At 40.8% G+C, this 15,273-nt stretch overlaps 1 protein-coding gene across 1 annotated transcript in view; it reads left to right on the forward strand.

Annotated features, from left to right (window-relative positions):
- Nucleotides 1–9,980, forward strand: part of Acyp2 (acylphosphatase 2) — a 131,771-nt gene extending 121,791 nt beyond the window's left edge. Inside the window, exon 5 of the mRNA XM_060365220.1 lies at nt 9,473–9,980. Coding sequence (XP_060221203.1) covers nt 9,473–9,587 — 115 coding nt within the window. The 3' untranslated portion in view covers nt 9,588–9,980. The remainder of the gene's footprint in view (nt 1–9,472) is intronic.
- The last annotated feature ends 5,293 nt before the right edge of the window (nt 9,981–15,273 follow it).

Below are 15,273 nucleotides of genomic sequence, written 5' to 3' on the forward strand. Positions count from 1 at the left end.
TATGTGGCAGCAGTTACAGGAGGATTTAGAGAAGCTCTTGTGCTCAGTTTTGTGACTTGGGGGTTAATCCTAGACTCTGGAAGTAGGGAGTAAAATTTAAAATGAAAAATAGAACTGTATTTTTACAAATGAGAGTTACAATGCCTGGTGAGAAAGCCAGGAAGATTTTGATAGAAAAAAAAAATAACAATATGATTGTGGGAAATACTTCAAGTTCTTCGTTTTCCCACTACACAAATTCAATTAAGAAGAGTTATAAAAAAAATAGTAATTATGCCTTGCAAGCCAATTCTTTTCTTTTTTAGAAGAAGTGCGTTATAACAGATGCAAGCAACTTCGTTTTTGTGGTTTTCATTTGTATGTTCATTGATTTATATCCTATGTCCTTCTACAAGGAGCTAAAATTAATCTTGCTAGGAATTTTAGTGTTTTCATTTATAATTTCTACCCAGGAGACCCCAGTTTCCCTGGAAATAAAGGAAATATTAACTGGGTATTTTTTATCTCAGTGTCAGACTTAAATTGTGCTTTCAGTATTTCATACGTTTGGAGCTCAATATGACACATTTTGGGGCAGAATATGACATTTTTGGCCTGATATATGACACATTTGGGGCTGAGTGAATGATTGAAAATAAAAGAGTAAGTGTATTCTCAATGATTTTATTCAAACTATTTGTTAGGGCCTAAAATTCTAAATAAAGGACTGGTGAGATAGCTTTGCACACAAAGCACCTGAACTGTGGCCTCTGATTCATCTGCCTGCAAACTGTTTTCACAGTGATTGCGGGGGGGGGGGGGGGATGTGCTTGCATATCGGCACACCCCTCCGAGAGCCGGTCCAGTCCTACCCCTTACTAGATCTGGGGAAAACATACCTCAACCCAGGAATTCATGGTCATCCACAGCATGTGGCTGTAGAGCCCACTGCCCTTGAGATCTGTGTTCCTATGATGGAAGGACATTGTGTTCCTTCCTTTAAAGGAAAGGGGTTTCTAGCAAAGTTGGTAGTAGAACACAAGTCTATAGATACTCTGTCTGCTGTAATTTCCAGTGAGAAAGTCATGGGATTAGAGAAGGGGGAAAGATCACAGCTTTATACATCTGTTATACCATGTTTTGTTCCCTACAGAGAATTTAAAATTATTTGTAAGAACATTTTTAACTGCTAGCAAGAGTGGATATTTAAAAATGAAAATAAGGGTGGGGCCAAAGATAGAGCCAGGAAGAAGGCCATAAAAATGCTTACACTAGGACCTCTGCTGTGGTGGGTTGGAGCTTGGCTCTCAATTGTCTAATAGTCTCCCATCTGTTAATGGCATTAGCTTCAATTTAGTTAAGAGCATTTTTGAGGGAAATGGAAAAGTTAGGGTAAAGGGTAAAAACACAGGAGTGTCTGGCCAAGTCATTTTTCATTTGGCTTCCTGTAGGAATAGATCTTAACATATCTGGAACAGAGAACATGCTGAACTCTGAGTCCTTAATACAGCCTTCCTCAGTACACTTCTGAGAGAGGATGTTCCTAAATATCCAAAGGCACTGAATTCAAAAATCTAGGCTGGCTGGAAAGGCCGTCGGCAGAACCCTAAAGCTCTGGGACGCCGTTCTGTCTCCTCTTTCAGAGTCAGACAGCTCAGGGGCTTTATTTGTGCTTGCTGTCTCATTTCTCTCTCTCTCTCTTTCTTTCTTTTTTTCTGTCTCTATTTCTTGCTCCATCATTAGCCCTAAAACAGTTCTAACCTGGCTTCCACTTCAACCAAATCACTGATGCTGTATTGCTAAGGTTTCCAAACCAGTTTTCAGTTTATGTTTTACTTGGCCTCAGCAGCATTTGGAAATTGACTTCTGTGTCCTTTTATCAATCTCTGTGCCCATGGTTTTCCTAATGCTACTTTTTTTTTTTTCCTTTTTTCTGGCCGCCTTAGCTGTTCCTTCACCTGTGTGTTTCTGCTCCTCTTCTGTTGGCATAGAAATGCCAATTCCTTCAGATATGAGGAAAGGGCTCCAGCAAAACCATAGACTGAAACTGCACACTAGCAACAAACAAGTCATCTACCCCTTCTGAATCCTGTAGCATGTGATTTTAGGCAGCTCTTGTTAACTGAACAACAGCAGCAGAGCATGCCGTGCTGTGTTAACCTGGTCAGCGTCCAGTCTGCACCAGCGTTAGAGCTTGCCTTGAAGTGGAGATTTCAAGATTTTATGCTTTTGCAGTCAGTGATGTTTATGTGAAATTCGAACATTGACCTGAGTTACACGGGCCAAGGTCAGTGCCGCGAGACATCCATGGCTCTCAAGCTAACAGTTCTGGCGGGGGCTCCCTGCTGTGCCCGTGTCTGAGAGTGATTTCAGTGGCAGCCTCCTTGCTCCCTGGAGGATGAGTTTCACAGTCCACTTCTGCTGCTACCACGCTAGAACCTTTTTACTGCTGAAGAAAACCAAAGTGATGACATACCTGCCCCTTTGCCACAGGAGCTAGAGGTGACAGTCAGAGCCTCGCCGGTTCTGCCTTCCTTGTTCCTAGGCCCTGAACTGATGGCAGTTTCTCTGGTCACGGAATTGACTTACTTGTCGAAGAGGTTGCGCGGTACGGCCTTCTGTACCGCGGCTGAGAAGCACTTCCGCCAAGACTAAGAGGCAGGATGAGTGGAATTTCCCTACAAGTATGTGGCTCTGGGGACCCCGGAGCTTTCTAAATGGGCGGAGCCAGATAAAAGTTACTTGCAGTAACAGTTAGTAAAAGCCTAGTTTGTGGCCTAGATGGTCCATTAAGTGATTGGCAGCCAACCATTCTCTTCAGTCTTTTCAGGAGCTCTGTGATGACAGTGGTAGTAGCCTCTGGCCTCGGGTTAGTGATGCATGACCTGGGGTTTCCTGGATGATCAGCTGACACATTTTGAGACCTTGCTATCAAAATTCCACTTAACCATTTATTTTTTTTATAATAAAGTATTATTTGTCCACATATCACTGAACAAAGAATCCTGTGTGAGAAGAGAGAGGAGCAAAAGGGTTACGCACTGTCTTTCCATTATTAATGCTAGCTTAAAAGCTTGAGATTGGCAAGCACCACATTAGCGTTTAATTCACTCGCTGTCTTTTCTCACTGTCTGCTTCCTCGCGTCAGCCTGTGTTTTATTCCAGTGCAGCAGAGATAGCTGGAAGGATAATTCCACCCACTTCAGTCCCAGGAAATAGAACTGCTATGAATTATTGATAGTGTTGGCCTTTTAGTGCTTTATTTCACCTCTCTGTTTCAGTCAAGGATATTAGTTAGATGGCATTTATTATATCATCCTGGAAACTCACTTTCCTATCTTCTGGAGGCAATACTTGCTTGAATTGCAGGGGAGGCAGCATTGCTGCTTTCTGTTTTCACATATGATTTCTCTCTACGTTCTACTCTTTGTGGCTTCGCTCAATGGGAATGCTCCTGACACACTGTGAAATAGAGCATATACTTTTCATATGAAATGTTGGAAAAAGAAATCCTGTCAGTCAATGGCTTGAAAATCCTGAACACAGGAGTGGGTGTTGGCGTATCTGTTGAGATTCTAAGGAAAATGCCCTGGGACTCTGACACGGCCATCAGCGGCCGGGCACAGCGGCCGGGCACTGTTCTGAGAAGCTGGCAGCAGGCCTGTGACTGGGCTTACAGGGTGACCTTGCTCCGCTTGCCACGCGCTGTGAGAATCGCTCTGGACACCAAGTAAAGTCAGTCACCACGCTTATTTGCAGACGGCAAAAACTCAGTCACAAGGAACACAGGCAAGTTGGAGTTGCTGATAAAAATAAGTGAACCAGTTGCAGTGACTAGCCTTGCTTCACAGGCGTAGGCGTGGGTCCTCAGTCAGAGCCCAGGGCCTGCACCCTCGGGGAGGAGGACGATGCCCGTTACTTGTGCTGTTTCGTAGAAGAATGCCATGGGCCAAACTTTTTTTATTTTCAGTTTTCAAAGACTATTTTAAAATAAAGTTGTTGTTTTTTTTCATGTGATATAAAATCAGCGCTGAGTCCATACTCACGGTTTCTTTCTGCATGTGGATGGTATAGGACCTAGAGTACCTTCTCAGGCATGGGAGCTCTAGACCTGCAGAAGGCACCCAGGTGACAAAGACTCATTCTGTCAGCGTGTTATTATCCATTAGTGACATCAGTATTTAATAATAAGGCTGAGTCCATCTTAGAACTTGCATACTAGTACTGAGGAGGCATGTCGAGAACTCACAAGCAATTATGTAAACAGAGCAATTTACAAGTGTCATTGCCATGGCACACACAACACAGTGGAGGCGGGCCCTACACACGAACCCTGGGAAGTCAGTACCCTGAGCTCCTTTTCAAAGCCACAGATGGCTGCTTTGAAGCTGCCAAGGCCATGAATGTGTGTCACTTTACTCTATCTGATGACTAAATATGTACCATCTGCCACAAAGAATGTTACACTAAGTCCAACAGTGACTACCTAAATGGTCTGTCTCTCTCCTCTCTCTTTCTCTCTCACTCACACACACAAACACACACAATATAATAATAATAATAATAATAATAATAACACATGGCATCCCTAATTTATTAGACAAAAGATCTTTTCTTGGTCATTTGATATTCACCGATGCTGTGTTTTATTTATTCATAATACACAGATGTCCTGAAGGTGTTAGAAGTTATTCATGCGAGATCATTGTGGTTTTCCCTTCCATGAAAAATTCTTTTCATAGCATGTCTAGTCCTCATGAAACATGTAAGAAATACAACCCATAATGAAACCCCTTCTTCTGATGCTTCTGTGTTGTCGTTAAAGCCGGTATGATTTTGATAATGAAATAAAAAATAAAAAGAAACAAAATTTGTTTCATTTTTTAAAAACTCTACCCAAGACATTTAAAACATATTGTGGCAGAAGGAGGCAATTGTTGTGGCACACACCTTTAATCCCAGCACTCAGGGAGGCAGAGGCAGGCAGATGGCCAGCCTGGTCTACTAAGCAAGTCCAGGACAGCCAAGGACTCACAGAGAAACCCTGTCTCAAAACAATAACAAACAACAACAAAAAAATTACATTTAAGTAGGAAAAACTTGTTTTAGAACCTGCTACACGTTCTGAAAGCAGTATAATTCCTAACTACTGGATTCTAAACACACCCACAGGTAATGTAGCTCTCACCATCATCGGAGAAGCTTCTTTTTGAAGCAAATGGAGACTATGACAGAGAACCACGCAAGTGTTCAAAATGCAGAGCACAACTGACCTCAGGTGCCCACACCCCAGCTGATACCTCTACAATGTAATCTGTACACCTCAGGCCCAGGACACATGGAGAAGGAGGAGAAAGACTGTAAGGCCAGAGGACCAGGCCATCTGTCTGCGGTGAGACAGTGTCTTCTATATATGACAAGATGCTGCACCCATGAAACCTCAACAATACCTCCACCAAAACAAGACCTGCACAGTCAACACTAGCTCACATGCTAACATGGATGGGGAAAATTTCACAAGGCCCCACCCCAAGTAAAAAGCAATGAGCAATCAATGGCTGTTAAGAGAGGGAGAATCATTCTTCTTCAAGGACAAGCCCCTGAAAGGTTTTCCAGTCCCAAGTGTTTAGCCTTAAACACAAATGCATATGAGTAGCTCTAATGGACTTGCTAGATGCATTTATAAACCATAACTTACAAAATTTATGTTTTCAGTTTATAAGGTTATTAAAATTTATAATTAAAGAAAGGGTCATGAATTGAGGTGGAGGGCGGGAGCGTGGGAGAAATGGAGGGGAGTGGAAGAAACTATGCACACTCAGTTCTCATGTATGAAATTCTGTAAAACAAAATTCAAGTTATTAAAAGTGTGATAAGGGCTGGCCAGGTGGCTCTGCTCCCAAGCTCAATGACCTGCGTCCAGTCTCCAGTACCATCTTGTAGGAAGAGAGAACCTTGTCATGTTGTCTTCTAAGCTCCACGTGTGCACTGTCTCACACATACACAATAAACAGTATCTCAGTCTTCATTTACAACTTTAACATACAGCTGTGAACATTTTCAGGTATTTACTGCATTATTTACATTTATTTTATGTGCTCATGGATTTTGCCCATTTTTTTCTATTGTATGAACATTTTTTATATATTGACCTTAAAGTATTCTATGTAAAAAGAAAATTCCAAATAAGTTTTCCAGTTTGCTACTTGCTCGTGTCTGTTTAAGACTTTCTTTTGATTATTTAAAACCTGAACAATTTTATATTAGTTACTGTTGCCAGCGGTTCTCTGTTTCAACTGTGCTTTTCTAAGATTTACAGATTTGCCAACATTTTCTTAAAAATGTAGCTGGAGTACTATTCTCACAGGGGTCTACCGAGGCACATTCTCAGTGCTCATGCCTTTGGTGAATCTCCTCCTTTGCAGAAAGCACCTTGCGAGTCTCATTCTACCTTATCTTTATTTATATCTATCTTTATTCTCCAAGATTTCCCATTAGACATAGTTTCTGAGAGAAAAAAATTTCATTTTTAAGTATCTATGAATGCCAGCACCTACTCAACATCTACCCTGGATGGCTGACAGCACCTCAAGCTTGTCATTCCCAAAAGGAACTTCTCATCTTTCCCCAGAGCATGCCCCTCTCGCTGACTTTTTCTTGTGGCAACTCCAACCAGCTAGTTACTCAACCAAATACTGGCTGTCATCTTTCACGCCTCTCTTTTTCTCACACCTACGTGCAATCTGTCAGCAAATCTACTTACAATCCTTCAGAATACATTCAGAGCCTGGCCGTTTCTCCTGTGCTGCTACTACAAGGAAAAGCTTACTAAATTCTCTTACTTTTTTGGAAATAGCAATTACCCATGAGCTGCTGAGCTCACATGTGGAATAAAGGAAAAGTAAATATAAAGAACTTAGCAGACAGTCAGTGCTCCTTAAACATTAGCTTTGAGTATAATTTTGGCCTTTGTTTTCAAGAAGGTTTGGCCGGTGAAAATGAAGTCATCAGCTGTTTTTCACAAAAATTGAACTTTATTCGGTAAGCGTGTGGTGGCTTGAAGGAGAATGTCCCTCAATAGACTAATATATTTGAATGCTTGGTGGAACAGTTGGTGGAACTGTTCATCTTGGAAAGGAATAAAATCAGATACACTTGTTGGAGGTGGTAACTCACTGAGGTTCAAAGGCCCAGGCCGTTCCCTTTAGCTCTCTCTACCTCGGTTAGTGGGACAGTTGTAAGCTCTCAGCTGCTGCCTTAGCACCTGCCTGCTTGCTGCCATGTGGCTGTAGACCCAGCCCTCTAGACAGTGGCCTCCAAACTAAGATTCTTCCTTTCATAAGTTGCCTTGCTCATGGTGTCTTATTACTGCAATAGAAAAATAACTTAGACAATACAACATTTCTATTTCTAAGATTTTAAGTAGATGAGTAAAAGAAATGAAGTCTGTAACTGTTGGTGATTTAACCTGTTGTGGGGAGGGGGAAGCGAAATTAACCTCACCCAGCTAAAATCACAAGAGCCAAGTAGAGCTCAAAGCATAATGGCAAGTTGAATCATTAAAATTCTTCATCTTCCTGATTAAGAGTAAGACAGTTTGGCCCAGAAAATAGTTTTTAAATCCAAGCTTTAATTAAGTGTGAGATTTCATTGAATAGCACAATTCAGTAGTGGCTTCATGGCAAAGAGTAACTTGAGGGATCTGAGGAAACTATTTTCTACTGTAACAAGTAGGCTCTCAGCTGTCACTTGTGTAAAGCAACCTCATTATTGTAAGGTGGGGTGGGGGCGGGCTCAGGTGGTAAAGCACCTGCCTGCAGGCAGGAGGACTTGAGTTCTGTGCCGTGAACTAACAAAGCTAGTCATGCTTTTCATGCTAGTTATACCCATGCTGGAGAGGCAGAGACTGGGGCTCACTGACCAGCCAGCCTCGCCTATTTGGCACATTTCAGCCCATTTACAGACAGTGCCAAAAAATAAAAATAAAAAGTTTATGACACCTGAAGAATAACACCCCGTTGCTTTCTAGGCTACACACACACATACACACAGAATAACTGAATTTATCGCTTTTCTCATTGCTGTGACAAAAGCAACTTTATGTAGGGTTAGTTTTGGCACGCGTGTGAAGGTAGAGTCTATCTTGGTGAAGAAGACTTGGTAGTGGGAACTTGAAGTAGAATTTTGCACCAGCAGCGAAGAAGCAGAGAGAAGAAATTCGTGTGCCCAGCTGGCTTGCTCCTCTTCATGCAGTCTGGGCCCAGTCCATGGGATGGTGTCAGCCATGTTCACCGTGGGTCCCCCCACCTTAGCCAAATCAGATAATCCCCTCAAACTGGGCAGGAGGCTGGTCTCTCCAAAACTTTCTGGAAAATAAGTAACAGCGTTATCTGAGTTATCCACGCTATAGGAGAAAGGTGTGGAAGGGATTTAGAGGAAGGGATTCAGTCAAGTACTTGTCTTGGTTAGGGTTTCTATTGCTGCGGAGCGTCACCGCGACCTCTTAAAGGCAGCATTTAACTGGGGCTGGCATACAGTTCAGAGGCTTACTCCATTATCACCGTGGTGAAGCATGGTGGTGCGCAGACAGACACGGTGCCGGAATAGTAGCCAAGCGCTTTACATCCGGATCAGCAGGCAGCATCAAACAGTAGGGGACAGTAGGCCTGCCCTGAGCCTTTGGAACCTCAGAGGGATACGTTGTTTCCAACAAGGCCACGCCTTCTAATACTGCCACTCCCGATGAGCCTACGGAGGCCACTTTCGTTCAAGTGACTGCAGCACTCAAATGCATAAACTAAATCACAGCTATTGCCAACGAGTCAGGATTAAGCATTGATAAACTGAATAAGCAGGACATTTTTTTTTTCAGGACAATTAGATGATTTCATGCACTGCAATAATTTACTAACGTGTACGCTAAGTACAGTATTTAACAGACAGGAAAAGCGGATCATCTAGTTTCATTTAATGTTTTACAGAAGTTATGGCTATTCTTTTTCAGTAATGTTTTCTCTATATGTAGCGTGTCTATACACCTACATACACAAACACACATGTGTCTGCCATATACTTGGAAATGAAAGAATGGTAAATTGCTTTTACTACTGACCATTTTGAAACTTAAAGGAGCTAGGTAATAATGGCCTTTAAGTGCTTTTGTTGTTGTTATTGTTTTTTGGGCAGGGACAATAATCCTAATATGAACTAAGTTGCTTAAATTATTACCTTTTCTTTGTCCATGTGTAGCTATGTATTATACTTTGAAGCAGTCTTATAACAGTATATAAATGTAAGCAAATGTATTTGTTTATTTTAATTAAGTTTTGTTATAAGGTAATGTATTTCATTGTGACATTTTCATCTTAATGTAAACCAATTTATAAAACATTACATGCAAAATTTACATTACAACTGTGAATTTCCTTCTGGCATATTTTATTAACCCTGTGTGTGCTATATGCACTCATTTGTGTTTCGTTCTGTTTTGTAGGAAGTCCTGGCTGAGCAAAGTTGGGAGTCCGAGTTCTCGCATTGACCGGGCAGACTTTTCTAATGAAAAAACCATCTCTAAACTGGAATACTCTGACTTCAGTATTCGATATTAATGGAGGAGAAATACCAATTGCTTACATTGCAGTGCTTACATTGTAGAAAATAAAACATATTCTTAAGTTTATAATAGCAGGAGAATAGTATTAAAAATGGAAACTTTCTGTTCTGGAAACTACGGAATTATACATTACTAAAATGTCTGAAACTGAAAAAAATCTGCTCAGCTATGTTTTTAGCAAGTAGAAATCAAATATTATTTTAAAATGTCATTATGAAATATCTGATAGGAACATTTAAGTGAAATATTGGCTTATGGAGTCATTAATTTCAGAAAACATTCAGTGTACACGTTATTTGGCTAGACATGAAATAAAATTAACTATCTAAAATTACCTTTGTGAACCATTGCCTAATAAAGCTGAATTTTAACGTCCTCTGAATAATAATTTACTGTTAAAGTTGAGTAATTTGTATTATTATTGAAGTCTTAAAAATGGTTAATATAAGCCAGGCATGGTGGTGCATGCCTGTAATCCCAGCACTCAGGGAGACAGAGGCAGGCAGATCTTTGTGAGTTCGAGGCCAAGGCTGCGGAAAGAAACCCTGTATACTCATGAAGAAACCCTAGAACTCATGAAGACCTGCCTGCTTCTGCCTCCCGAGTGCTGGGATCAAAGGGGTCTGCCACCACGCTTGGCTTCTTCAATAAGTCTATTCTTAACATTTATGTTTATTGTATGTACACATGTGCATTTGTGAGTGAATGCAGAAATGCATGTATCATGTTGTGTGTGTAGAGGTCAGAGAACAACTTTCATAATTTATTTCTCTCCTTTTACCTTGTATGTAGGTCCCAGGCTGTCAAGATTGTATAACAAACATCTTTCCCGCTACAGTCCTGATATTCACATTTTTATTGCAATGGAACCCTCCATTAAAACACAACTTTCTGTAGAATTGAATATATAAAAGAAGTTGGTTGTTGTTGTTTTGTTTCATTTTGTTTTGTTTTTAGCACAATTGATGTGATTGAAATGGAATGGAGAGGTCCTTCATACTTGGTCTCTCCTTCCTTATTTTAGGTCAATTTCAAGTCCCTTGGGAATTCAGATTGAAAACGACCGTTCTAGCACATCTTGCAGGCAAGACAAATTGTAGGTCAGAGCTTTTGTGGCTGGGCTGATATACCAGTCCCACCACTGGACTTAAGCCTTGCCTGCTTACAGAAGATGGAAGCCGTGGCATAGAACCTGTGGGAGTGGCTAAGCAATGACTGGTCCAACTTGAGGCCCCCACCAGCCACAAGAGGAAGCCCATGCCTGACACTGCCTACATGGCTAGGAACCAGAGCTGCATAGCCCAGAAACCTAAGAGAGAACCAAACACAACTGAAAAAAAAATGCAACATAATGATTCCTAATGATATTCTGCTATACTGATAGATCTGTGCCTAGCCTGATGGTCATCAGAGGTTTCATCCAGAAACTGATGGGAACAGATGCAGAGACCCATAGCCAAACATTAGGCATAGCCAGGAGAACCCCAAAGAAGATCAGGAGAAGGATTGTAAGATCAAGGACACCAGGAGAACAAGACCCACAGAATCAACTAAGCAGGGCTCATAGGGGCTCACAGAGACTGAAACAACAATCGCAGAACCTGTGGGTCTAACCTAGGTCCTCCGCATATATGTTATGGTTGTGTGGCTTGGTTTTCTTGTAGGATTCCTAACAGTGGGTGTGGAGGTGTCTCTAACTTCTGTTTCTGCTCTTGGGACACTTTTCTTCCTACTGGTTGCCTTATCTAACCTTGATATGAGAGTTTGAGCCTAGTTGTTTCTTCGTTTGGTTGGCTGGTCTGTTTGGTTGGTTGACTGGTTTAGTTGTTTGTTTGTTTTAACTGTTTTTTGTTTGTGCCCTGTCTTATGGTAACTTGTTATACCATGCTTGATTGGTATCCCTGGTAGATCTGCTCCTCTCTGAAGGGAAATAGAGGAGGAGTAGATCACAGGGAGAGAGTAGGTGGAGGGTACTGGGAGGAATGGATGGAGGGGAAACTTGGTTAGGATATAATATATGAGAGAAAATACATTTAGAAAATAAAATAAACTTCCATTTCATTTTAAAAACAAAAAGAAAAGGAAAGCAAGCAAGCAAGCAAGCAAGAAAACTACCATCCTGTCTATGTAGCAAATTCCTCTGCTGTATGTCCAGTCCTGTATCCAGGCCTCTCCTCTACCTGCTACAAGGTAAGTATTGAGAAAAGAAAGAGGTGGGATATTTGTTAGCTTGAAAAGTTCACTCCATGGATTATAACATATCACGTGAACATCAGATAGTACAATACTGGGAAATGACCTGCCATATAACCTAAAAGAAACACATGTCTATTATTTGAGAGTAACATCGTGAGACGTAGGATATTTATTGGGTAGTTTAATTTTATTCTGTTCTAATTCCCTACTCCACGTCAAGGAAAATAGACATGGTTTTGTGTTCCCTTCCTTTGGGGAGGATTTTGGTGCCAGGTGCACTTGAAGACAACTTTTCTTCCAAGGTTTTATTTTAAGAGAACATTGTATTGTGCATGTGGAGAAAAATACATACTAGGTGTTCAGTGGGTAAAAAAGAAGCAGAAATGCTGAGACCTAACGGAGCAAAAGATATCTCAGATTTTGGAAATGGCCAAGACGCTGCCCTTTTTCCATGTCATGAAGACCTGTGCCTTTCTTCCTGAAGCACCTCCAGGGATGATGAGCCCTCAGATGGCATCATTCCCAAAGTACTCCAAAGTAGTCATGGTAACTGATATGCACTTAAGAACAAAGAAGACAACCTTGGATGCTTTTTTACCTTATGGCCTCTTGTGTGTTCCTTCTGTGAAAGAATGCAACACAACATAAAAAACAAACATAACTTCTTAGCTCACAAACAGGTTAAGGATCCATTTAATTTAGAAAGAGGAAGTAAGTATGTCTTCTCTTTCATGTTTAGAATAAAGAAGTGTGTTTCTCTATACAGAGGAAGGCTCAGCCATTTTAAAAATAAGTATATATGATCAAATGTGACACTGATACATGACTTTATTTATATCCTTTAGTAGTTCTCTTAACTCTAAAAAAATTACACTTTGCTGGATCAATCATCTATCTGCACAAAGTAAATCATACTAATGATTAATATATAAATAACCTCTACTAGTGGGTAGAAATGTTGTAGATAATGATTGAAAAATAGGTGTATACGAATGGGTAGAAAGCAAGATAAATAGGATAAAGCAATATACAAATGTGTTATAGAAACAAGATAACATACCTTAAATTTTAATTTGTCAAATTTTATACTGAATGTATACAAGAATTTTTAATCTATATACAATATTTAAAAACTATAATAAGAAAGATTTTTTTTGTCAGAGTTAGACATTTTAAAAACCTAGAAAGGGGTCTGGAGAGATGGCTCAGTAGTTAAGAGCCCTGGGCTGCTCTTCCAGAGGACCCAAGTTCAATTCCCAGTACCCACATGGCACCTCACAAGTGTCTGTATCTCCTGTTTCAGGAGATATGACACCCTCACACAGACATACACCTCACACAGTAAAAACAAACAGAAACAAACAAACAAACAAACAAAAAAACAAACCAGTGTACATAAGAAAAAAAAACCTAGAAAGATTTAAGGGAAAGATACTTAAATTCAATGACTATCAACTGGTGCCTCACCCCTGCTCATCCCCACACTCCTGGCCCCTTAAGCAACCAGAATCCCAATTGGTATGGCTGACAAGAGCATTAAAATATTTTTTCCTATTTTGTAAAAGTTCCTATCTTTTAGAAAGCCCAGCCAACACGCTCCAGCTGCACTGGTGGCTCAGCACTTCTTACTCTGGCAGAGATCTAGGTTCAGTTCTCAGCACGCACATGGCAACTCACAACTCTGTAACTTCAGTTCCAGAGACATACAGACAAAGCACTCAAATACGTGAGACAAGGAAAGCTCAGTAGGACCCTGTTGACTGGGGGGTGGGGGGGAGATACGGTAAATAATGGCTCTTACCCACCAGGGGATATCCAAGGAACAGAGGGAAAAAGTTCTTGGCTTTCGTCTATTAAGCTGGCAGAGGTGCCTGACCATTAGGGTTTAGGTAAACTCAAGATTCAGCCATCTAAACCTGGATCTCAAGCTCAGAGAAGGACCTTGTAGCTGGGAGCATCAGAGGCGCCCTTTGTGTCCAGGAAGGACAGATACACAGCAAAGGAGGGAAATAACAAGAGTGGAGAAGCTAGGCAACGATGTTCATTAATTTGACTTTGTTGAAATCTGCTGACCATTATGAATTTAAAAAAAATATTTTTGAGACTATTACATCATTTCTCAGTTCCCTTTTCTCACTTAAAACTTTCCCATGTACCCCTCCCCGTACTTTCTTTCAAACCTATAACCTCTTCTTTCATTAATTGATGTTAATTAAAACACGTTATACATAAACCATATGTTAAATCTTTCCATGACTACAGATACAGGGTGTCAGTCCTCTGTGAAAATGAGACTTCTCATATCCACTCAGTGGAGACTTTGGATGGGTCAGGAGACCTGCATTCATGGCCCAGCCCATCTGCTAATTAGCAGTGTCCTGGGATCCTTGGCTTCATAGATGCCAGTGAGCCAAGGCACACCCAGGGGTGATGGAAGACACAGAAGGCCCATGCAAAAGATGTATACAGGCTGGTACTTGGCCCCTGGAATAATCCAAGACAATATCACCTCTTGTCCCATTCACATGTTAGGATTGCTCCTGACATCTTGTCAAGCAATCCTGGCCGAGGGTTACAGCTCAGAACACTTTCCCAGCATGTGTGGGCCTGAACCCCATCTCTAGTACTTCAGAGAAGCAAACAAAACCAAAACAACAAAGACACAGGTGATTGCCTCTGACAGGCTGGCCTGGTGTGTAAACTGAAGCACAGCCATTGGCATCAAGAACACACATGCTATGCAAAAGCACTGTAGCAAACAGATTCTTACAGTAGCCATCGTGAAGACTCATGTCTCCAAGTTTGTTTTCCTTTTATCTCTTATTTTTTATTTGTCTTAACAAAGGTAGAAAATATGCAAAAAGAAATACAAATATGTAATTAGTGGTTAATTTTGAATTTATAAATGTTCATAAATTTATAAATGTCATAGGGATTCCTAATATTTAGAATCCTGGATAAGAGGTAACTTCATTAATTAATTCACAAGTCTCTGGGGAGAAGGTTGATTTTTCTGTTTTATTCTTCATGCATGCTAGGTAAGCACTCTTCCACTGAGCCAGACCTCTGGATATGGTTGGTGATTAAGAACTAGGGTCAGCTGTAGGAGTTCCCTGGTAGAATTTTTGGGGTCACTCGGGTATACTATTATATCATCTGCAAACAGTGATACTTTGACTTCTTCCTTTCTAATTTGTATCCCCTTGATCTCCTTCAATTGTCTTATTGCTCTAGCAAGGACTTCAAGAACAATGTTGAAGAGATATGGAGAGAGTGGGCAGCCTTGCCTTGTCCTTGATTTCAGTGGGAATGATTTAAGTTTCTCTCCATTGAGTTTGATATTGGCTATAGCTTGCTGTATATTGCCTTTACTATGTTCAGGTATGTGCCATGTATCCCTGATCTCTCCAAGACTTTAAACATGAATGGATGTTGGATTTTGTCAAATGCCTTTTCTGCATCTAAGGAAATGATCATGTAGTTTT

This window comes from Meriones unguiculatus, chromosome 12 (assembly GCF_030254825.1).
Source record: "Meriones unguiculatus strain TT.TT164.6M chromosome 12, Bangor_MerUng_6.1, whole genome shotgun sequence".
Taxonomy (NCBI): domain Eukaryota; kingdom Metazoa; phylum Chordata; class Mammalia; order Rodentia; family Muridae; genus Meriones; species Meriones unguiculatus.